General features: G+C 47.4%; 1 protein-coding gene across 7 annotated transcripts; it reads right to left on the reverse strand.

The window, feature by feature from the left end:
- Positions 1–7: 7 nt before the first annotated feature.
- TMEM39B (transmembrane protein 39B) lies at positions 8–25,115 on the reverse strand. Of its 7 annotated transcripts, none has more exons than XM_004266533.4 (9): positions 21,777–25,115; positions 19,999–20,125; positions 19,268–19,487; positions 18,572–18,655; positions 18,098–18,252; positions 6,520–6,856; positions 5,424–5,611; positions 1,996–2,116; positions 8–479 (listed from the first exon to the last, which is right to left on the reverse strand). In XM_004266533.4, the coding sequence occupies exons 1-9, from the start codon at positions 21,778–21,780 to the stop codon at positions 237–239; spliced, it is 1,479 nt and encodes a 492-aa protein (XP_004266581.1). In that variant the 5' UTR covers positions 21,781–25,115; the 3' UTR covers positions 8–236. The 7 variants fall into 7 exon arrangements, with proteins under 7 accessions (XP_004266581.1, XP_033278186.1, XP_049556194.1 ...); XM_033422295.2 differs by lacking the exon at positions 21,777–25,115 and adding an exon at positions 21,016–21,757; XM_049700237.1 differs by lacking the exon at positions 21,777–25,115 and having other exon boundaries at positions 8–695; positions 19,999–21,761.
- Positions 25,116–25,154: the final 39 nt, after the last annotated feature.

Below are 25,154 nucleotides of genomic sequence, written 5' to 3' on the forward strand. Positions count from 1 at the left end.
AAAGAAATACAGGACACAGGCTTATTGGGAGTATAAAAATAGGACTTTTTTTTTCTCCTCATAATCACATCAATTATCAAAGAAAAACAGTATGTAACAAAAATACAAAGCTCTGGTGGATTTTTTTTGTCTGTTTTTGTTTTTTTTTTTTGCCCCCCACCCATCCCTCCCCAACAGCCGATTCCCAGGGAGCCCCTGGCTGAAGCCTGGATGCTGTCCCTGGGTCGCCCTGGGGCTCAGGAGAACCGGTGGTCTAGGTCCCTCTGGGGGTTGACCGAGTACGAGTAGGCCTTGCCCAATACCAGGCGGTCTCGCAGCAGCTTGAAGAAGGCGTAGTAGTTGCTGAAGAGGATGAGTGCCAGTGAGATGGTCTGGTGCCACTTATCAGAGGACATTAAGGAGTACAGCTGGTAGACGATGACAGCGCCCTCCAGCAGCAAAAGGATGTTGAGGATCCGCAGGGGTTTGCTGAAAAAGAACTGCCCAGGAAAGAGTAGGCATGGACTGGAAAGTGGGCTCCAGAAACCTGCCTCTTGGAAGGGGGTTCTGGGTAGGCCAGTGAAGGGGTCAAGTTCTTGGGCCCCATGCAGACTTGGGTGGGGAGGAAGACTTCGTAGGGTTGGGCGTGGACCTTGCCATCTCTCTGCCTTTGTTTGTGGTGTTCCTTCTGTCAAGACTACTGCTTCCCACAGAAGCTGTTTAAGATCCGGATCAAAAAAAACAAAAAAAAGATCCGGATCAACTTCCACCTCCTCCCAGAAGCTTTTCTTGAGAAGTCCTGCTTGTTCTCTCAAACTTTTGCTGGTCGAAAACCAACACCTTATTATATGTGACTTCCTGGGTACTGTCAGGCCTGAACAAAGTAGAATCTTATGACAGAGGCATGGAAAGTTATTATAGACTCTACAGCCTGAGTCATTTACTATTTCATGTGTAGCATCCCCCGCTAGGCCGGAAGCTTCCAGGGGACACGGAGACACATCACTCTTACTTGGTGTCTACAGGGCAAGGTAGAGTGTAGAGACTAAGAAAATTTTTCTGGTCAGTTTAAAAGAATGATCGATGTCCAGGGATCTTGATTCTGCAGGGGCCAAGGTACCTAAACCTCAAGAGCTGATTATAGGATGGCAGGAGAAGTGCCAGGAAACAGGAGTCTGAGAGACCAGCACGCCAGGCTCAGCTCTGCACCTGACAGGCTGCAGGACCTTGGGCAAGTCCCTTCCCTGCCTGAACCTCAGGTTTCTCTACTGGGAAAAGAAGAGGTTAGCCCAGATCAATGATTTCTCAAACCGTGTTCCTCAGAGCCCCAGGTTCCAGGAGGTCTTTTAGGGGCTACCACAGTGGTAAGCAGGAAGTGAGGGGAGTTCCAACCCTTTCAAACAGAGCAGCGCCATGAAGTCCTATATACTGAACTTTAGTTTGACTGAGTTGGAAAAAAGGATTTTGACAGTAAAATAAGTAAATAAAATGGAAACCACCAGCCCAGATGATTTTGAGCAGCCCTTTCCATAGTACTGAGTCCATGAGCCATTACCATTAGTTCCCAAGTTTCCCAGTAAGGCACCCTTGGAACAAGTTAAACTCTCTAAGCTGATTTCAGTACCTGAAAACCAGGACAGCCCTGGTATTTCTTTCATACACAAGGTTCTGGTGAAGACTGAATGGGAGGGTGCATGGGAAGTGTTTACCACAGTGCCTGGCACACAGTAAGGAATGACGAATGTAATTATTTTCACCACCAACAACCCCTCCTTTTGTTGTATCATCTTTTCTACCTCCACCCAATGTTTTCAAAGATCTGGTACCAAGTGAGATACAGTTATGAAGGGATCATTTGTATGGCTGTCCTTGGGCTGCACATGTGCATTGTCTTCTTTTGGATTTGGGAAATATTGAAAATAGCCGCCTCTTGCTATGACATCGCCTTCCTGCCCCGCTGATCCTCCTGCCCTCTAGATCAGGCCCCACCCCTCCTTCCCAGGGGAGGAGACTCACGTGGAACCGGAAGTGGGAGACGTCGGAGGGGATGGCCACGTTGTAGTGGCCCACTGCTTTGTAGACGTTCTTGCTGTGCTTCACCAGCACGCCCTGTGGCCACATGCATTCTTCAGTCCACCTGGAGGCACAGCCCGACAAAACTCCCTTACGCCCAGCTCACCCACACAAGGGGATGTGAGAAGACTGAGCATGGGGTGACCACCAGGGCTCTACTCCCATTTCTATCACTTAGACACAATGACTTTCCTTTTCTGCGTCTTAGTTGCCTTTTCTGTAAAATGGGTAACTGTAAGAAATTCACTGCACTGGGAGTCGGAAGGTTTAGGGCTGACATTCATGTCTCTGAGGGATTTCAAGAAAACCCTTTTCCCTCCCTGGGGTCATTTTCTTCATCTAGCCTCCCATCAGTCTCACCTCTAGCCTCCCAGCAGTCCACCACACAGCTGCCCGAGTGGTCTTTGTGAAACACCAAGCCAAGCCTGACTAGTCTCTCCTCAAAACCCTTTGAAGGCTTTCCGGTGCCCCTGGAGTCAAGTCCCCAACAATGTGTTATGGCCTCCGAGTCCCAGTGTGGCCTTCCATGACCCCCACCACATAGCACCTGCTCAAGCCACCCAGAACTGCCTCTAGTTCCTCCAGCACTGCTCCTGTCTCTTCATAAGGTGCTCGCTCCAGCTGGGCTGCTCTTCCAGATGCCTTATCCCACAGAGTTCAGCATCTTTTAAATGCTCCCTGAATCTCCTGCTACTGGTCCACTTTCCCCAATGTGTTGTCACTTATTTCCCTGTATCCCTCACTAGTCTGGGAGCACTGAAGGGGAAGGCATGGTGTCCAGTTCATTTCTGTGTCCTCGGAGCATGCCACAAGGCTTGGCACAGAGTCGCCCCAGAGAGCATGTGAATAAGGTTGTGGGACCAGTGAATTCTCTTCCATTGTTCTTTGAGATCTCCCAGGAAATCTAAGGGTCCTGGGCCAGAGGACTGAGAATAACTGTCCACAAGAAGCTCAATCTCATGCTCCTGTCCTGTTGATTCCTTCATCTAAAAAACAGTTACCATGTCATACGCAACAACATGGATGAACCTCACAAACAATATGCTGAATGAAAGAAGCTGGACCCAAGAAGAATGTCTACTGTATGATTTAATTTACATGAAGCTGTAGAATAGGCAAAACTAACCTATGGTGAAATGAAATGAAAAGATGGTTACCAGGGGGAGGGGGTCATTGGGAAGGGCCATAAGGAAATTTTCCGAGGGGCTGGAAATGTTCTGTATCTTGATGGGGGAAGGGTTACATGGGTGTGTATGTCTTTATCAAAACTCAAGGAATTGTACACTTCAAGATCTGTGAATTTCACTGTATGGAAATTCTACCTTAAAAAAAGCTCACATACAAAAAACACAAAAAATTTGCTGTTGGACCTATCACAAGCCAGGCATTTGCCAGGAGTGAGGAGATGGCCGAGGGCTTGACAGACAAGGACCCTGACCTCCAGGAGCTTTAGTCTTGGAATGACAGGCAAGTAACTAAGCAAACACAGCAGAGGAGGAGCACAGGCAGGGCAGGGACACTGAACCTATCCTGGGTGGTCAGGAAAGTGTTCCTGGAGGACGCAAAGTGCTAAACGATGAATAGGAATTAAACAGGAAAAGAAAATTGGAAAGGTCACTCCACGCAAAACATGCATCATAGGCAAAAGCCTGCATACAAAAGTACATATAGGGATGTCCCTGGTGGCGCAGTGGTTAAGAATCCGCCTGTCAATGCAGGGGACACGGGTTCGATCCCTGGGCCGGGAAGATCCCACATGCCGTGGAGCAGCTAAGGCCGTGTGCCACAACTACTGAGCCCATGCGCCACAACTACTGAGCCCATGCACCACAACTACTGTGCCTGCACTCTAGAGCCCGTGAGCCACAACTACTGAAGCCTGTGTGCTTATAGCCCATGCTCTGCAACAAGAGGAACCACTGTAATGGGAAGCCCGAGCACCACAACAAAGAGTAGCCCCCGCTCGCCACAACTAGAGAAAGCCCGTGCGCAGCAACGAAGACCAAATGCAGCCAAAAAAAAAAAAAGAACATACAGAATTGGAGAATCCGAAGAGGTTGGGTCTGGCTAGAGCAGAGTATGAGTTGGGGCATGGGAAGAGACAGAGCAGAAAGGCTGGTAGGAGTCAGTTCATCATGGGAAGCCACGTGAAGGAGCCTGGATCTTACCTGAAGACCATGGTGAGCCATGGGCAGGTTTATCCTCATATTCAGCCATGTACTCTCTTTCTACTCTCCCCTGCGCTCAGAGCCTTAGGCTAAGCCAAGCCCCACTTCAGCCCATTTGGCAATATCCATCCACTCTCTGGACCACCTGGACAGAGCCTGAGAGGGACCCTGACTGGCATGGAGGGCCAACATCAGGAGGCTTGGCCTCTGCGGCCTGCCTTCGCATCTCTGTGCGCCTACCCCTACAAACCTGTCCTAGGGGCCTCTTCTCGGCTGGGCCTTGTGCTGGGCCCAAGACTCAGATGTGATTCAGAGATGGTCCCAGCCTTGAGGAGCTTCCAGTCTAATGGGGGAATACAGGCAGGAAAATTAGCATAACCGGGGTAAAAAGACGGCGATGAAGGGCTGTAGAAATGCTAGGCACCAGGAAGGATGGGTCAGGCTGAGGGGAGGACAGCCCAGCCCCTCAGGGCTCCTGAGCAGGGTGACTTCTGCCTCTGCTCTGAGTGCAATGCCATCCCGCAGCTGGGCCTTTCTCACCCCACTCATCCTAACTCTTTGTGTACACGGCTATCACCCGCACCAGACTGTAACTCCTCAAGGGGTCTCGTCTTAGCCATTTCCTCCCTGTGGCTTTTCTTCCCTGGCCAGGGTATGTCATCAACTAACACAGCACCATACCCTGTTACCAGACTGATGTTTCTAAGGCACACCTTGGAATGGGTCCCTCCACTGTTCAAAACCCTCCAGAGCTCCCCTCTGCCTATAGGTCAAAGTCCAAGCTCCTTTGTCCAATACACAGCACCAGGCCTGGGACAGCTTAGGTAGAAGTAAATTCTTTCTGAAAGAGTAGATTAGCCAATGATTGGATGGATGAGTGAGTGGAAGGAGGGAAGCAATGAGTGAATGCATGAGCAAATCAGCCAATAAGCAAGTACCTAAGTCAGTGAATGAGAAAGTCAATGAGTCTATGAATTTACCACCTGCCTTCCTCCCATCTTCAAGACACTGCAAGTTACCCAAGGACAGGAGACATGTCCTTCCTGGGCCCTGCCATATCCCACTCTGGCCACAAGGCCTAGCATACAAGACATGCTCAATAACTATTTGCTGATCGAATGAATGAGTTGATGAGCAGGGAGGTGAGTGACTCCAGACACTGACCAGGGGGGGCTGGGGTCGAGCAGAGAAGGGCAGACTCACGGGTGCTGCAGTACATTGGAGCACAGTGCTGGGTCCACCTTCTGCCAGCAGCCCAGGTGGGCAGCGGCCTTATGCAGCAGGTCGCAGTAGCTGGCAGGCAGCAGGTGCTGCATGAGGATCACCGAGGTGCTGATGGACACCAGCAGGAAGAGCTCGCAGGACCAGCGCTTGTCATAGTAATGTGTGTTCTGGGGGCAGTGGGAGGTGGGTGAGACCTTGGACACCCATAACGGCCTCACTCCCTCCCCCATCCCTGATTCCATCTGTCTCGGAGATCAAGACAGCCCTAGAGAGACCTCGGGGTGGCCTGAGACGAAGGACTGAACACCTAACAAAGGTGGCTTGATCATGGGCTTAAACCCTATGCCCACTACTCAGTTTTCTACAAAGAAAAATTATTCCCACTCTGAGCCAGAGAACAGGCTCTGGGGTTCAACAGAAATGAGTTCAAATCTTGGCTTTGCTGCTTAGTCACTATGTGACCTTGGGCAAGTCATTTCACTTCTCTGGGCTAGCTTCCTCATCTGTTAAATGAGGATGAGAGTAACCACCTCTGAGAGGCGTGAGGAGGATTATAATACTCATCAAAGCTCTAGCAGGTTGTAGGTGCCCAACGGACATGAAGTCCTCTCAACCCCCAATCATTCAGTGCAGCCCATCCTCAGAGAAATGTGTCAAGCCAGCTGGGGAGGTACCTTCCCACATGGCCATACAAGCCAGAGAGAGAGCACAGGCCTTTGGAGTCACTCAGATCTGGATGAGTCCTGCCTTTCGAACTTAATGACAAAGCAGGACACCGTGACATGCCTGTGCCAAAACCGCCACACTGAAACACCAAGTCACCGCCTTCCGTTACCAAGTATTACAAACAACAATGCCATGTCCCCCTCGCTGGCTGGGGGACCTCGTGCGGGCCACGTGCATTCAGTGAGCCTTGTTTTTTCCACTCTAAAATGAAGGCAGGAGTCACTCTGGCCCTCAAGAGCACATATGGGAATCTCATCAAGAGCAGCAGAGTTATTTATGCGAGCAAGAGGGCTCCTGGGGGGCAGGCAGCAGGGTGAGGCCCCTTTCTTCCCTGGGTCAAGCTACGCACCTTCACGAACCAAACAGGCACAAAGGCCACATAATAGGCGCTCAGCATGGAGCTGACCAGCACCTCCTTCATGCGCCAGTTGAAGTCCATCTTGAGGAACTCCACCTCACTGCGGATGAGGCTGGGCGACAGGCAGCAGGCGTGGGTGGGCATGGCGTCCGGGCCGTACAGCTGCCTCGTGTGCTGCTTCCACGTCTCCCGCAGTGTCAGCAGGTAGTCCCGGCTCCGTGCCAGGCCACTGACCGCCTCCCGGGGACCCATGGAGGCCATGTGGCTGAAGAGGTTTGTCTTGCGGAGGTCACAGTTCAGCTGCAGGAACGGAATGTACATCCCAAACCTGCTGGGGAAGACAGTGGTGAGGGCAGGCCTGCGCAAGGGCCAGGATCCCAACTCTTAACCACCAAGGGAATCTTCTTTCCTCCTGGGCTTTAGCTCTCCTGGCTGTTCAGAGGGGAGACTCTACCAGTCCCTCTAGCCATCCAGCCTCCCAGCCAATGATCAGTCATTCAACCCATGTATTAGCACTAAGTGCATGCCAAGCATTGTGCTGAGCGGCAGGTATACAGTAGGAAGCAAGACACGAGTCCCGGCCCTCACAGACTATTGCTGCCCAGCAGTAATCTTAACAGTCCACATTCACTGGGCACAACCAGTGCTCCAGATACTGTACTAAGTGCTTTACATGCATTCTCTTCTTTTGTTTCTCTTAACTCTGTGTTAGGTACTGTTAGTTTGTGCCCTTTTCAGCTGAGGAAGCTTTGACTCAGACAGGTGGAGTGGAGTCTGAAAGCTCACACAACTAGTAAGGAAGTAATAGAGCTGGGATTCAAATCCAGAACTGTCTGGCACCGGTGATCAAGACAGATACTCAGCAAATACTACAAGTAATTCATTAATTGAAAACATACATGGGGAAGAGATATGGGAACATATGTATATGTATAACTGATTCACTTTGTTATAAAGCAGAAACTAACACACCATTGTAAAGCAATTATACCCCAATAAAGATGTTAAAAAAAAAAAAAAGAAAATATACATGGTACCACAAAGGAGAGGTAGACATTGTCATGGGTGCACATGGGGGCAGCTCTGTAGCTTGCAGAGGAGGACAGTTCAGGAACAATATTTATTGTGTGTCTATTATGTGCCAGGCACTGAAATGGGCCCTTGAACAGTACAAACCACTTCCCCTGAGGAGTACCCCTAGGTCAGGGCTGGAGCTAATTAGTTAAGAGAGAGTGTGTGGCTGATATCATTTAAGGAGAAAACTAGACAGACCCATAGCCCAGAAGAGTAGATCATTAAAGTGGGTAAGTGCCAAGCACAGTACATGGAACGTCATGATAGGTGCTCTTGACAGGCATTCCTTGTTTTAGCTTAGGGCCTCTCAATTTCCCCAGGCTCTCAGACGTAGCTCCAGAAGGGTCCCTGGGCTGCTGCCAGGAGCCAGACCCAGTGAGAATGCTACATTTTCTTATCTATAGTAATGTTCTCTTTCTTTATTCTGAACTTCCAGGAAGGGATATATGAGTGTTCTTGGGCACTCATATAATTAGCCTCTTTGGGTTTTTGCTTTCTGGCCTATAGAATGAGGAATGCTTCCACTTCTCCTAGGGTAAGGGTCAAGTAAGATAACTTAGAGAATTCTGGTCAAGAGCATAACCTTTGGGGTCAAATAGGCTAGGATTAAAATCCCAGCTCTGCCACTTACTAATGCTGTGATTTAGGGCAAGTTATATAATCTCTAAGAGCCTCCGTTTCCTTAACTTGCCTTAAGTTACCTAGCTTGTACTGATTCTCTACGCTCAGTCAGGCATTATGCTAGTGTTTTTATAAATACTCTCTTTTAATCTTTGCAACAATGCCCAGCATGGTGTCTGGCCTAAAGTAGATCAATACAATTTTGTTTAGGAAAGAAAGAGGTCAATGATTCTGTGGGACAGAAAAGAACACTGAAATGGGATTCCCAAAACACTCTTCAGGGCACTTGGTGGGAATGAGGGCGTGGGGCACCTACATGAACATACAAGGGCTTCAGACTCAACCTTAAGGACAAGTACTTAAGAATCTTCTTGGCTTTCCCACTAAGAAGGACTGCCGATACAATTAAATTATTTGATAACAGCGAGTAGCCGCTCTGACAGGTCACAAGTTAGAAACAACTTCACATGCAAGATGGCAGACCCTCTTTCATCCTCTCCATCCTAGATGTGACAGTATCAATGTAGAAAGTAAATAAATAAAAGTAGAAAATAAATCCATATCAGCAAAGAGAATGGGAGTGAGGGTTATCAGTACATAAGTGATTCTGACAAATTTACACAGCAGATGGAAACATGTTGACAGATGAGGAGGTCATCATCTAGAGTAGCGCAGTCCAATAGAAATATGAGAGTCACACATGTAATTAAAAATTTTCTAGTAGCCGCATTAAAAAAAAGAAGAAATTAATTTTAATACTCTATTTTACTTAACCCAATATAGGCAAAATATTATCGTTTCAATATATAATCATTATTTATGAATGAGATATTTTACTTTCTTTTTTTGTATTAAGTCTTCAGAATCCAGTGTACGTTTTACACTAACAGCACATTTCAGTTAAAACTAGCCTATTTCAAATGTTTAATAACAATAGGCAGCTAGAAGTTACTAAACTGGATAGCGTAGGTCTAGAATGTGCCATGAGAGGGTTACAACGGGGGTAGGAGCTTATCTGCCCAGAGTGACCCAAGAGAGACTGGCTTGAACTGGGCACATTTGATAGAGGGTAGAAGTGAGAAGCAGGGCTGAACAAAAGGGATTAAACACAGATCTGTATTCATTTATGAGTCACTCCCTTTATTCTCCTACAAACCTGACACAATCTGCCCTGAAAGATTCTTCTCTAAAGAAACTGAATAAACTGAGGAGAACTGAGGTCTCTAATGGGGGCACCCTACAGTAATACCCCCCTTCCCTTTGTGGTCTATGGGTGCACACAGCTTGACAATTAGCACCTCACTCACTCTTCCTAAAGCAAAGTCTACCAGTCAGTGTGCCCTGCCCACATACTTAGAATTCCCAGTCAAACCTCCCATTCACGTATACAATGGCAGAGGGAGAGAAAATGCATTCCAAGCCACTCAGTCCTCCACTCTTAAATGTAAACAGACAACCAAAGAAACTAACTACACTTAGTAAACTAGCAGCATGAAACAGAAAAATTGACCTAGTGGAAAGACAAAATTGAGGGAACGTAAGAGATCTTTAAAACAAGAACAGAATGCTATGAGAAAAGAACAATCAGAAATCCACAAAAAGGACTTAGAAATGAAAAATATGATTGCTGAAAAAAATCTCAATAAAAAAGCTGGAAGATGAAGTTGAGAAAATCCCCCTAAAGATAAAGTAAAAAGAAAGAGAAAAAGATAGATAGAGAAAGAGAGAGACAGAGTCAGAGAGAGAAAGAAAGAGGGGAGGGAGGGATGGAGGGAGAGGAAGAAAGGGAGAAAGATGAAAAGTATGAGGGAAAATATAAGAGAAACAGATGACCAATCTATGAGGTCTACCATCCAATACAGAGAAGTCCCAGAGAGAACAGAAAAAATGGAAGGGAAGACATTATCAAAGAAATAATAGAAGAAAATTTCCCTGACCTGAAGAAATACACAAGTCTCCAGGTTAAAAAAGTCCTAGAGTACTGATAAGATGAATGACAAAAGTTCCATATCAGACACATTCTTGTGAAATTTCAAATAATCAAAAGATAAACAGAATGCTCCCAAAAGCTTTCAGAAAGGAAAAAACAAGTCATCCACAAAGTAACTGGAATCAAACTAGCATCAGACTTCTCATTAGAAACACTGGATGCTAGACACAATGGAGCAACATCTTCAAAATTCTGAGAGAATATGAATTTGAACTTAGAAATTGACATTTGGCCGAACCATCAATCAAGTATGAGGGCAGAATAAAGACATTTTCAGACATGCAAGGACTAAGACTGTATATACCTCCCATATACCCCTTGTTAAGAAAATTACCTCATAATGCACTCCAGCAAAATAAGGGAGAAAACCAAGAAAGAAGAAGACACGGGATCCAAGAAACAGTGGATCCAACCCAGCAGGGCAGGAAAGGAAGTCCCAGGCTGAGAGCTGTATAGCAGGCTTAAAGAGCAACCACTCCAGACTGGAGCAGGAGGATGGAGGGCTCCAGGAGGGATGTCTTTGGAGGGAAAAATGGACTCCAGGCAACAGGTAGTATGACTGACAGGCTGGATAAACTTGAGGATATGTTGAAGGCCCATCATTCTTTTGTCAACAAGAAAAAAGAAAGGCAATTAGAAACTCCAAGAAAAATAAAAAGCTATATAAGAAAGTTACAATCTAAATATGAAGCAAACTAAAATGTGGCATGGTTTTAAGCAATTGATGGAATATAAGAAAAGAGAAACCATTTGACCTTGACACTAGGAACATTCTTTTTTTAAGAGGCCCAAGATTATAATTCAGTAAATATAGAGAAGGAATATCATCTATGCACACTACTTGGTCCTGCAGTGAATAATATTTTCATACTCACAATAATATCAAGGCCACTTATTGGTTTTTAATTTTTAGAATTAGCCTTAGACAAAGAATGGAAGACTTAAATGTGGCTATATAGGAGAATGTGAATGTCAAGCATGACAATATAAGAGTACAGCTGCCAGGAAGTGATAGGAGGAAGACGGGAGGAAAAGCCAATGGACAGGGCTCCTAATATTATGTTCTTACATAAAAGGGATTAAGACACTGACTATTGTTGATGGAATAAAAAACACAGGCATACTCATATTATTGAAAAAGAGGCCCAACAGAAAATTAAAAATAATAACAATTATCAAATACTAGGAACAGTACGGATAGAAGGTGAAGTAAATCTTCATCTGTCAATGCAGGGAATCAATGTATATGTGCATGTGTGCGTGTGTACGTGTGTGTGTGTGTGTGTGTGTGTGTGTGTGTGTGTGTGTGGTATGCTTGTATATGCAGGATATATAAGAAACCAGAAACATGGAGGTTACCTCGTGGTGGTTAGGTTCCCTTCCTTCTAAGAGTGGAAGGGAAACTGGGTAGCTGGGAGACAGGAGTCAAGGGAAGAATTTTTCATTCTATGCTCTTTTATCTGTTTTTCAGTTTTAATGATGTGAACCTATTACCCAATTATAAAATCAATAAATAAATGTGTAAAGAAATAAACAAAAGCATAAGGATATTAAAATTATGGAGGTAACTCAGAGAACACTTAAAACCAGAAACAGTAAAAGAGGTTGCTTTTGAGAAGTGGGACTAAAAATCTGGAGGGTGGGATTAAAGGCTGTTTCTCATCATAAGCTTTTTTTTTCTTTTGGCCACACCACACCTCGTGGGATCTTAGATCCCTGACTAGGGATTGAACCCACACCCTCAGCAGTGAAAGCATGGAGTCCTAACCATTGGACCACCAGAGAATTCCCATCATCAAGTTTTTTAGCACTATTGAATTTGATTTTTTTATGATATATGTGTCTTATATTAATAAAAATTTAAAGATTAAATAATATAAAATAAAGCAAAATATGAACACTGGGTGATGTCTGAGTAGTCACCAGAAAGTGTCAAATTAAGGCAACTGTTGACATTTCTAATCAGTACAACCTTGGAGGGCCATTTGTTGATATCGATCAAAAATGTAAAACATAGCTTTTGGTGCAATAATTCTACTTCTGGGAATCTGTTGTACAGAAATTTTGGACAAGTGTGCAAAGATGTATGCAAAAGAATGTTCCCTGCCTCATTGTTTCCAATAGGGAAAAGCTAGAAACAACTCAAAAGTCCACCAACAGAAGACAAACAAAACCAATTGTGAAAAGTCAATTCAATGGAATACTATGAGGCCATTTAAACAACTGAGGCAGACCCATATATACTGCCATAGGAAAATATCCAAGTTATATGACTATGTGAACGTGTAATAAATTATACATTATCATGCATAGAGATTAACCCTATTTTTCTTTTTTTTTTTTTTTTAAGGTATATACATTTTTTAATAGACATAATGTTGTTGCACACCTAACAGACTACAGTATAGAAAGGTAACTTTTATATGCACAGGGAAACCAAAAAATTCATGTGACTTGCTTGGTTGCAGTGGTCTGGAACCAAAACCACAACATCTCCAAGGTATACCTGTAACAATAATACTTTGTCACTTGCTTTTTTTTTTTTTTTTTAATGAAAGAAAAAGAATATTCATTTATTTTTAATGACTTATTGGAACAAATACCTATAGATATCATTATATATATGATATATAAATTAATTATACAATATATCATGTATTAATTATTAAAACATACTCTGGTAAATATTATATATTCAATATGAAACAGGAGGAAAGGGGGCAGGGCACAACCTTTAAAAGAATTACATAGCCCGAGGACACAACATAAACTGATTAGAACAAAATAGGTCCAAGATGGCGGACGAGTCTACTTCCACTAGACCTTGAGCCTCAGTATACACTCATTGTAACACATCAGCAAGCTAAGCGACACACCCACAGGTGCCACGACAGTTCCAAGGATGACCATAAAGGTCAAAAAGTGGGCGGTGGCTCAATTCCTAGAAATCCCCACCCCTTCCCCAAAATAGCTGGAATACTCCTCCCACTCATCAGCGTATGAAATTACTCACCCCTATAAAACTAACAACCCCATACCCTGGTGCTGCCCTCGCCTTCTTTTTTTTTATTTTTTTTTATTTTTTTTTATAGGTATACCTGGATTTAATTCTCACTTCTACCGCTTGGTAGCTGGATAGCCTTAGGCAAGTTTCATACCTCCCTGAAATTCACTTAATTCAGTCTGTAAAATGGCATAATAACTTATTATAGCATCCTTTTAGGAATTTTAAATCAGTTCTTGAAATAAAAGTACACAATATATAGACAAGTATGGATTCCTCAATAGATGTTTGACCTTTCATTTCTCCAGTATCCCACCCGCATCAAATAAAGAAAAATACTTTTTAAAATTTACGAATATTTCATTGTTGTAAAGTTAAAGCCATAAAAATAATCAAATGGCCTACTATCATACCGTTAGAAGAAAAAAAAAAGGTGTTCATGAGAGTTCCATATTAGAATACAAGTTTTCCTTAGGCACCTGTTTATGTATGCTATTCTGCTCTTTGCAATAAATAATTAAATTTAAAAGACTTAATTCCTCACTTTTAAGACCTTATTAGTTTACAAATTACATATTGACCTATGCTAAATTTTATACCGACCCATGCTAATGAATTCAGTACAGAAAACAAAAAACACTGCACTCAAGCAAACTACATATATATATATATATATATATATATATATATATATAACTTATATGAGAATTGCTACTCCAGCTTTCTTTTGGTTTCCATTTGCATGAAATACCTTTTTCCATCCCCTTACTTTCAGTCTGTATGTGTCTCTAGGTCTGAAGTGGGTCTCTTGTAGACAGCAAATATATGGGTCTTGTTTTTGTATCCATTCAGCCAATCTGTGTCTTTTGGTGGGAGCATTTAGTCCATTTACATTTAAGGTAATTATCGATATGTGTGTTCCCATTCCCATTTTCTTAATTGTTTGGGGTTTGTTATTGTAGGTCTTTTCCTTCTTTTGTGTTTCTTGCCTAGAGAAGTTCCTTTAGCAGTTGTTGTAGAGCTGGTTTGGTGGTGCTGAACTCTCTCAGCTTTTGCTTGTCTGTAAAGGTTTTAATTTCTCCATCAAATCTGAATGAGATCCTTGCTGGGTAGAGTAATCTTGGTTGCAGGTTTTTCTCCTTCAACACTTTCAATATGTCCTGCCACTCCCTTCTGGCTTGCAGAGTTTCTGCTGAAAGATCAGCTGTTAACCTTATGGGGATTCCCTTGTGTGTTATTTGTTGTTTTTCCCTTGCTGCTTTTAATATGTTTTCTTTGTATTTAATTTTTGACAGTTTGATTAATATGTGTCTTGGCGTATTTCTCCTTGGATTTATCCTGTATGGGACTCTCTGTGCTTCCTGGACTTGATTAACTATTTCCTTTCCCATATTAGGGAAGTTTTCAACTATAATCTCTTCAAATATTTTCTCAGTCCCTTTTTCTCTTCTTCTTCTGGAACCCCTATAATTCGAATGTTGGTGCGTTTAATGTTGTCCCAGAGGTCTCTGAGACTGTCCTCAGTTCTTTTCATTCTTTTTTCTGCTCTGCAGTAGTTATTTCCACTATTTTATCTTCCAGGTCACTTATCCGTTCTTCTGCCTCAGTTATTCTGCTATTGATCCCATCTAGAGTACTTTTAATTTCATTTATTGTGTTGTTCATCGTTGCTTGTTTCATCTTTAGTTCTTCTAGGTCCTTGTTAACTGATTCTTGCATTTTGTCCATTCTATTTTCCATTCTATCTCCAAGATTTCGGATCAACCTTACTATCATTATTCTGAATTCTTTTTCCGGTAGACTGCCTATTTCCTCTTCATTTGTTAGGTCTGGTGGGTTTTTATCTTGCTCCTTCATCTGCTGTGTGTTTTTCTGTCTTTTCATTTTGCTTATCTTACTGTGTTTGTGGTCTCCTTTTTTGCAGGCTGAAGGTTCGTAGTTCCTGTTGTTTTTTGTGTCTGTCCCCAGTGGCTAAGGTTGGTTCAGTGGGTTGTGTCGGCTTCCTGGTGGAGGGTACTAGTGCCTGTGTTCTGGTGGATGAGGCTGGATCTTGTCTTTCTGGTGGGCAGGTCCACGTCTGGTGGTGTGTTTTGGGGTGTCTGTAGACTTATTATGATTTTGGGCAGCCTCTCTGCTAATGGGTGGGGTTGTGTTCCTGTCTTGCTAGTTGTTTGGCATAGGATGTCCAGCACTGTAGCTTGCTGGTCGTTGAGTGAAGCTGGGTGCTGGCGTTGAGATGGAGATCTCTCGGAGATTTTTGCTGTTTGATATTATGTGCAGCTGGGAGGCCTCTTGTGGACCAGTGTCCTGAAGTTGGCTCTCCCACCTCAGAGGCACAGCACTGACTCCTGGCTGCAGCACCAAGAGCCTTTCATCCACAGGGCTCCTTAATTTGGGATGATTCGTTGACTATTCAGGTATTCCACAGATGCAGGGTATATCAAGTTGATTGTGGAGCTTTAATCCGCTGCTTCTGAGGCTGCTGGGAGAGATTTCCCTTTCTCTTCTTTGTTCTCACAGCTCCCAGGGGCTCAGCTTTGGATTTGGCCCCGCCTGTGCGTGTAGGTCGCCGGAGGGCGTCTGTTCTTTGCTCAGACAGGACGGGGTTAAAGGAGCCGCTGATTCGGAGGCTCTGGCTCACTCAGGCCGGGGGGTAGGGAGGGTCACGGAGTGTGGGGCGGGCCTGCAGCGGCAGAGGCCGGCGTGACGTTGCAGCCTGAGGCGCGCCGTGCGATCTCCCGGGCGAGTTGTCCCTGGATCCCGGGACCCCGGCAGTGGCGGGCTGCACAGGCTCCCCGGAAGGGCGTGTGGCCAGTGACCTGTGTTCGCACACAGGCCTCCTGGTGGCGGCAGCAGCGGCCCTAGCGTCTCATGTCTGTCTCTGGGCTCCGCACTCCTAGCCGCGGCTCGCGCCCGTCCCTGGAGCTCTCCCAAGCAGCGTTCTTAATCCCCTCTCCTCGTGCACCAGGAAACAAAGAGGGACGTAAAAGTCTCCTGCCTCTTCGGCAGGTCCAGACCCCTCCCCGGACTCTCTCCCGGCTAGCCGCGGTGCACCAACGCCCCGCAGGCTGTGTTCACGCCGCCAACCTCAGTCCTCTCCCGGCGCTCCGACAAAAGCCGGAGCCTCAGCTCCCAGTCCCGCCCGCCCCGGCGGGCGAGCAGAAAAGCCTCTCGGCTGGTGAGTTCCGGTCGGCCCGATCCTCTGCGCTGGAATCTGTCCGCTTTGCCCTCCGCACCCCTGTTGCTGTGCTCTCCTCCGCGGCTCCCAAGCTCCCCCACTCCGCCTCCCGAAGTCTCCACCCGCGAAGGGGCTTCCTAGTGTGTGGACACTTTTCCTCCTTCACAGCTCTCTCCCGCTGGTGCAGGACCCGTCCCTATCCTTTTGTCTCTGTTTAGTTTTTTCTTTTGCCCTAACCAGGTACGTGGGGGGTTCCTTGCCTTTTGGGAGGTCTGAGGTCTTCTGCCAGCGTTCAGTAGGTGCTCCGTAGGAGTTGTTCCACGCGTAGATGTATTTCTGGTGTATCTGTGGGGAGGAAGGTGATCTCCGCGTCTTACTCTTCCGCCATCTTCCCGGAAGTCTCTTGTCACCAACCCTATTTTTCTGTTTGTTTTTTTTTTTTTTTTTTTTTTTTTTTTTTGCGGTACGCGGGCCTCTCACTGTTGTGGCCTCTCCCGTTGCGGAGCACAGGCTCCGGATGCGCAGGCTCAGCAGCCATGGCTCACGGGCCCAGCCGCTCCGCGGCATGTGGGATCCTCCCGGACCGGGGCACGAACCCGTGTCCCCTGCATCGGCAGGCGGACTCTCAACCACTGCGCCACCAGGGAAGCCCTATTTTTCTGTTTTTAAAAAATGTATATGTGTGGGTACTTGCACAGAAAAAATTTAGAAGGACATGCTGCAAGATAATGGTTTTCTGGAGGACTGAGATTATGTGGGACTTCCATTTACTAAGTTAAAAGCTTCTGTAAAGTTTAATATTGTTACGTGACACATGTATCACTCTTATAATTAAAAACTAGTTATAACTAAAGCAAGTGTGATTTGGCTCCTACCGTGACAGTGACCTTTTGATCACGCAGGGGAGAGACGAGTGTCCAGTTCTGAAGCTTCCCAGGGAACAGAGGTGACCCAGCCTGAGGAAGTTCATGACTCAGAAAGCCCAGGGGTTGGGAAATGACTGTTAATGCCCAGGCAGCCAGCAGCCTGCCCCAGAAACAGCCAGAGTGGACATCTTGCCAAAGCTCTTCCCAATTCTAGTCTAGAAAGGGGCAGGCCTGTGCTCCTCCCAGACACTATCTTTCCATCCTCAACAATCTGGGTTCTGGCAAGACGGAGGAAGTGAGTGAGCAAAGCAGACACACAGACAGACATACGGATATGCATGTGAAGATACACACACACACACACACACACACACACACGCTTCATGCACAGACACCCACACAGAAACATGCGTGCACCCAGGTGCTTGCAAGCATACATACCTGGGGGAGGCACCGAGAGACTACATAAACACTAAGATATGCAAAGAGACAGAGAAAGAGAAAGAACCAGAGAGAGAGGAAAGGAAGAGAGAGGAAGATGAAGCCCGTGCATACCCCCTCAGGAGCTGTGGGATATACACTCAGATCTGAGTCCCCTTCTGACCTCCCCCTTGAGGGCACCTTGGGGAAATTATGCCTGCCGTCTCAGTTTCTGCTCCTGCAAAAGAAAGCTAATCGTCCTGATCTCAGAACGATACTGTCAGACAATGTGAGAGGGTACTGTTGCTGCCTGCCTGTGAGTCTACCGGGTACGGGGGCCCAGTGCCCAGCCACACTCAGGGCAGAGGTCAGGAACAGGTGCTGGGCAGTGAGGGGGTGGAGTGAGGGGTACTCACGGATAGCAGAGGAACAGGAGGTTCAGGAAGGAGTAGGTCCTGAAGAGGTGGATGAGGGAGCGGCACAGACTCCAGCCTGTTGCCGTGAGAACGGTGAAGCGGGTGAGGAACAGCATGATGGAGCGAAAGAGGGAGACCTTCCCCCTCTGAGAAGCCTGGGTCAGGGCGAGATAGGACGGGATGGGGCCTTGGATGGAGGTCATGGGGGCTGTGCCCAAATCCCACCCAGCATGGCCCGTGATCCCGCCCGGGGAAACGTGGGGCAGCAGGCTGGGCAGAACCTGGCAAGGTGAATCCTTTCCCTCGACGCCCAGGAAACTCCAAGAGCCGATGGGATGTAATACTCTTCAACCAAGTTCAAAGGGAGCCCCAAGGAAATGCCTCAGGGTTGAAGGGCTGGGCACACCTCCTTGGTACCCCCATGGGTAAAGGGGAGTCCCAGAGTTCCCCAGCCAGCCTCTGGGACCCAATCACCTCCTTCACGATGGACCCAATGAAGCGGCGGCCCAGAACAATGGTGGTCACCATCAGCAAGTTGAAGTCGATCAGGTGGAAATTCTGTCAGGGGGCAGAGGCTAGGGGTCACGTGGGCCCCCTGCCCATGTACGGGCTTTTCGCATACCCACCTCCCCCTGCCCAGTCCTTTCCATCAGGACTGTCCCCACTCTCTGACCTTCATAGGCCTCCAGCTGAGTCAGACCAGGAAAATACCTAGAGGAGTAGAACAGGACCCAGAGGAGGAAAGTGGGACAGTCCCTGGAGACAAGAGAGTGGTGTGTGAGCCCTCTTGCTCTGATCACCCATGCCCCTGCCCCTGCACCTCTCCTTCTGCACAGAGCTCTTTCCTCTCCTTGAAATAGCCATGTATGCCTGTGACTCACCTCCCCCACAGGACTTAAGACTCTGTGCTCCTTTAGACAAAATCTGAGTCAGATTCATCTCTGCTACCATTACACTGTGTAGTGTGGTGCTGAGCACACTAGGGGTGAGCGTTCAGGAATCATCAGTTTCCTGTTCTTTTTATACCTCTCATGCCCAGCATGAGGCCAAACACACAGGGTTCTGCGTAAGCTATGCTAAACTAAAACCAAACATGTCACTCACACACACACACACACACACACACACACACACACACACACACACAGCGGGTCCTAACTGGGCACCTACCAGGGAGGTGTGGGAGGGCGGGTGGGAGGGCGGATACCACCACACTGTCTTGTAGATGTTGATGTAGTGGACGAAGAGGGCTATGAGCTGGCAGAAGAAGAGCTGCAACTCAAACAGAATGCTGGCCTGGACTGGCAGCTCGGGGATCTTGCAGTGCTGCAGGGGCACGACCGTCTGGGTGGCCAGTGGGGGGCTGGAGAGGCCCGTCCCAGAACTGCTCCTGGGGGTGGGAGGGAACAACATCAGGAGCTGACCTGAGAACCCTACCAAGAAGCACTTCTGGGGCACAGGATTGCGAAGCAGGACCAGAAAAGCAGCTTAGGGTAGGGATGGAGTCCTCCTAATCCTGCCTGTCAGACAAAGGAGATGACAGAGCCTTTTCCTATTCATAAGCTGATTCAGTCTTTCCAACATTCCCCAGGAAGGAAAGAATTATTAGGTCCACTTTACAGATAAAGAAAAGGAGGCCCAGAGAGGGGAGACAACTTGTCCAAGCCACCAGCAAATCAGAAGCAGAACTGTAACTGGAATCCAGGCCTTCGGGTTTATTACACTATGTCCCCCTGCATCTGTCCCACTGACCACCCTCTGGGACTTTTCTGCTGCTCCCCACCCTTTAAGCTCCCATCTGGCATCTAGGGTATCACACCCTAGAGCCCAGTCAGGGAGAGCTTTGTCCAGATTGCTCCTGAGAGCCCACAGTGAGGCACAAGAGACAGAAAGTAGTTTACCTGGTGCGGGAACGGACACTGGTGACTGATGCGCTGGAAGTGTGGCCCCCACCTGAGCCCCCAGAGGATCCTGGCTCACAGAGTGGATTTCGACAGTAGGATGTCCTGTTGGGACCTCTTCGTCCTCCTGCAGGGCTCGACATAAGGTAGATCCTCAAGCCAGAGGGCATATATCAAGGATAACAGCAATGATACTGGCTGCCAGTTACCTGCTGTCTCATTTTGTCGCTCAGTTACAGAGACCCATGATCTGGCCCCTGCCCACCTCTTCCAACTTATCTCCTACCATTCCCTGCCTAGCCCCCATGCTTCAGCCAGCCTGGCCTTTCTCTCTTTGAGCAAACCAAGCTTATTGCTACCTTCTGCACTTGCTGTACTCTCTGGAGAGCCATTCCCTGCCATTTTGTAAGTATCTGCCCCCATAACTCTCTATCTTATTTCTATATTTTTTCACAATTCACTCTTCATCTTATTCATTTGTTAACATATTTACTGTCTATCTTTCCCACTGGAATGGAAGGCCAGTGAGGTCACTATCCTGATCTGTCCTTTTCACTGCTGTATCCCCTCCTCCTACCACAGTGCCCAGCATGAAGTAAGTGCTCAGTAACTGTTGATGAGGGAATGAATCCGGAAAGGTTCCACAGATTGGTAAACTCAGTTTACATTGTGTCACAGGTAGTCTGGGGGTCTGGGTCCTGCGCTCTTAGCGCTGGTGTACACTGCTCCTTTCAGATACTACAACTCCCTGTAGGCTTACAATTATGGGCACCCTTGAAGTTTTTTCTCCAGGACCCAAGATCCAGCTCAGTGGGCATCCTGGACTCTCACAGTCAGGACCCAGGGCCTGAGCACAGTGTCAAGGGAGAATGGTGTGGTTGTGAACCCAAAACTTGGACCTGCAACCTCTTTTTCTAGGCTTAGCAGTCTAGCCCAAGCTCCCAGGCATCACCCTGCACAAAAGTCCTGTACAAGGCACCACCCCAGTCCCAGTCAAAGGTATAGCCTTGTTCATACCTCCTCATGGCAGCAGAGCAGCCTCCACACACACACACCCCTTGCCCTAGCTTCTCAGCCTGTAAGTTTTTCCCACACGTCTCGGAAAAGTTCTTGTCCGGGAGCTCTGCCCCAAACAGCCCCCAGCCCCAAAGCTCTGTTCATGCACTACTGTACCTGGCTTAGAAAATCCCACACAGGCACCCTCAGTCCAGATGCTCTGCCCACACCCACTCTCCTCTGTTTAGAAGCTCTGCACCCACATAAAGTCCCTCAACCCAGAAGCCCCGCCTACACACAATTGTCAGCTCATAAAACCCGCCCACAAGCCAATAAAAGCTCTCTGCCCAGAAGCCTCGCTCCAGAGTGGGCTCCCTTCTTCTGGAAGGTCTCCTTCCAGGCCCACCTCACCAGTACAAAGCCCCTACTGCCCAGAAAGTTTGCCCCTGCACCGGGGCCTACATCTCAGGAGCTCCGCCCTTAGCACTAAGGCCGCGCCCGCCGTTAAGCCTCGGCCCACTCTAGCCCAGAAGACTGGGTCCTCACCAAAGCCCCCAGGGAGCCTCCGCATTTGGAAGCCCCTCCCACCGCTCCGATGTCCCACCCCCACAACAGAAGCCCCACCCGCAAAACGACAGGAGGGGGCGGGGTCCCTCTACGCCCACATCCCCTCCCCCTCCCCTCGCCGGGATCCTGTCCGCGTGGGGGAGCAATTAGCAGCTTGGCCGTCCTAACCCCCGAGCCCGCCCGTTCCCGGGCCGAGTTGGACCCGCGCCGCTCACCCATCTCCTCCCCCCGGCGCTCTCCGCTTCGCCGCCGCAGCTCCAGCGGGCAATATGTCGGAGGCGACGGCGGCCGGGAGAGGACTAACCGCCGCAGCCCAGTCCCCTGGTATCAGCTGCGCGCTCCCGCCTCGCCGCCAAATTTGCATACAAGGCGGGCTAGAAGCTGGGGGCGCGCTTCTTAAAGGGGCCGCTCGGACCAAGGCAGTCCCGCGCGCTCTTTGTCTCGCGGTCCCCCACGCGTTTCCTGCAGATGCTGCTGAAAAGCCCGAGAGGGAGGGGAACTCACCTTCTTCTCTTACCTTGCGTGCCTTCTCCCAGCACCTCTTCAGGGCCGAGGGAGGGGGCCGGAATAGCCTCTCGGTTCCTGCATCCATGAGTGTTCCTCCGGCGCCTCAAACTCATCGCGTCCCAAGTTGGGCTTTCATCTTTTCTCTTTGGCCTTATTGCTCTTAGGTCCACCCCAATCAAAACCTGGGAGTTATTTCCCCATTTCCTTCTACCCCCACATCCAATCTTCCACCTAGTATTGCTGACCCTAAGTCCTAATTATTTATCACATCTGACCCTATCCGTCTTCCACCACCTTAGTTCAATTCCTGATTCTGCCAGTTCCAAGACTTGAAATCCTGTTTCTTGCTCTTTACTGGTAATATTCACCTTATAGGCCTTGGTGGCCTATAAGGTGAAATAATGCATGTAGAACAGAGTCTGTTTTTGTTTTTTTCAGAGTCTGTTGTAATTAATGTTCGCTGTCATTACTATCATGATACATGGCAAGCACTCAACACAGAGGAAGCACTCGATAAATGAGCTGCTACTAGCAACCGTTATGATTTCTTCCCTCATAAGACCTATAAGACGTCTCAATCGTCTGGTACCTCTGTTACTTAGCACAGTCTTTGGTACATAATAGACAACAATAGTCAGTTAATTAAATGATTTAGTAGATATTTAATTAATAGATACTCACAGAGCTTACAGTTAAATGGGAGGAGATGGATAAAAAAATTAGTAAATTCTGCAGTATGTTAGAAGGGAATGATTACTGTGGAGGAAAACAGGAAAGGGGGATGGGAGGTTGCAATTTTAAATAGGGTAGTCAGTAGGCTTCATTGAGAAGGTGACTTTTGAACAAACACTTGAAGGAAATGAGTGAGTCAGTGCTGCAAATGTCTGGAGAAAGCGGGCAGTCCAGGCAGAGGGGAAAAGTCATTGGAAGGGCCCTCAGGTACAAGCATGCCTGGTGTGTTTAAGAAACAGCAAGGAGGCCAGTGTGGCTTGGAATGGAATAGACATGAGAGTCAGACATGAGAAGGAATGGACCTGTGGCTTTTACTCTGAATGAGGTGGGAGCTAGTGGAGGGTTTGTACATCCATTTTTTAAATTAATTAATTAATTAATTAATTATTGGCTGCATTGGGTCTCCATTGCCATGTGCGGGCTTCTCATTGCGGTGGCTTCTCTTGTCGCGGAGCACAGGCTCTAGGCGCACAGACTTAGTAGTTGTGGAGCACAGGCTTTGTTGCTCCATGGCATGTGGGAACTTCCCGGTGCAGGGCTCAAACCACTGTCTCCTGCATTGGCAGGCGGATTCTTAACCACTGCACCACCAGGGAAGCCACCTGAACTTCCATTTTTAAAGAATCACCAGCTGCCCTGTGAGAATAGACTGTAGTGGCACAAGGGTGGAATCAGGGAGACCAGGATGCTTTGGCAGTGATCTTAGCAAGAGATGTTGATAGTTTGTACCAGACTGGGTGAGGTGATGAGACATGGTTGGAGTCTGGATTTGAAGGTAAAGTCAACAAGATTTGTTGACAAATTTGGATAGGTGTGTGGAAGAAAGAGAAGATCAGGATTACTCCGAGGTTTTTAGCCTAGGCAAATGGAAATATGGAGTTTAACACATATACATCTATTATAGATTTTATACCAAGTCAGGCCTTCCTTTCTGGGGAAAAAGAGGCCCAGGGAGGGAGAATGACTGGGTCACAAAGCAGATCACAAAGCCTGCTTTTTCTTTTTCCAGCCAAGGAAAGTCTGGTTAGAAGAGCTCTTTCTGACCTCTTTGGAGTCCTGAATTTGAAGTGTATCTTGTTAATTACTGAATCCCCAAAGCCTAACACCACCTGGCACGAGATAGGCATTCAGCTAGGATTAGTTCAGTTGAATTGAGGTAGTGGCAAACTGGCTCTTGAAAAGGCCAGTTGGGAAGGGAAGCTAAAGGGTTTCAGGAATATTCCATAGAAGACTGAGGCTGGGACATTCCTGGGAACTCATTTTAACTCAGGTCAGTAAACATTTCTGAGCATCTATTATATCTTGGGCACTGGGGATACAGAGATGCCACTCATCAGTGGGAGACAGAGAGGAGAATCAATAAATTATGACAGTGTGATAACAATAGCAGTATGTACCAAGTTCAGAGGTGAACGGAAGATGACTAACCCTGACGGGAGGTAGTCAAGAGAAGGCTTCATGGGAGAGGACATCAGAGCTGGTTTCTGAGAGACGAATAGGAATTTGCCTGTTATACTCCTCAGGGAGAAAGCAGTAGCTTGAGTCTGGTAATTGCCTTACTGGGGCTGGTGGCAGGGGACTGTCTAGCTGTGCATCTATTATATGGAAGGTACTGGACCTTGTACATGGCAAATACTCAGGAGACGTTTGCTGAATTGATTTGAGGGCATTTGTACAACCCAGGGTAAGAGGGTAAGGCCACTCAAATGGACCACTATGCATGTAACCCATGACCTGTGGTTCCTGCCCACCTTCTACAGGTTGACTACTGATTTTACCTGCCCAGCATCCATTCCTCTTTCTTCTGGTAAGAATACCAATTTTCCCTTGGGAATCTACCTTTCCTCCCACTCTCTCAGGCCATGTGGTTTAGTGCGGCTGCCTTACTCTGCAGTTTCAGTGTATGCAGATAACCCTGGCCTGACAAATCAAAGCATTCCATCCCTGCCACATCAGGCTACACTGACTGGTTGGGGTGAGGGTGGAGGTGTGTTAGTGACCCAAATTAGGCCAAATGAGATGCAATCCTGGGATCTTTGCTAGAACTACTGGGAAATAAATATTCCCCCCTCTGGGATGGCTAAGGAAATAAAATATAAACTTGAAGTTCTTGGTGGTTATCTTGCCACCTTTTGGGGGGAACTAGCTGACAATGAAAGAAACACAGAAAAGTCAAGAAGTCAGGGGGCTTCCCTGGTGGCGCAGTGGTTGAGAATCTGCCTGCCAATGCAGGGGACACGGGTTCGAGCCCTGGTCTGGGAAGATCCCACATGCCGCGGAGCAACTGGACCCGTGAGCCACAACTACTGAGCCTGCGCATCTGGAACCTGTGCTCCGCAACAAGAGAGGCCGCG

Source organism: Orcinus orca, chromosome 1 (assembly GCF_937001465.1).
Source record: "Orcinus orca chromosome 1, mOrcOrc1.1, whole genome shotgun sequence".
Classification (NCBI taxonomy): domain Eukaryota; kingdom Metazoa; phylum Chordata; class Mammalia; order Artiodactyla; family Delphinidae; genus Orcinus; species Orcinus orca.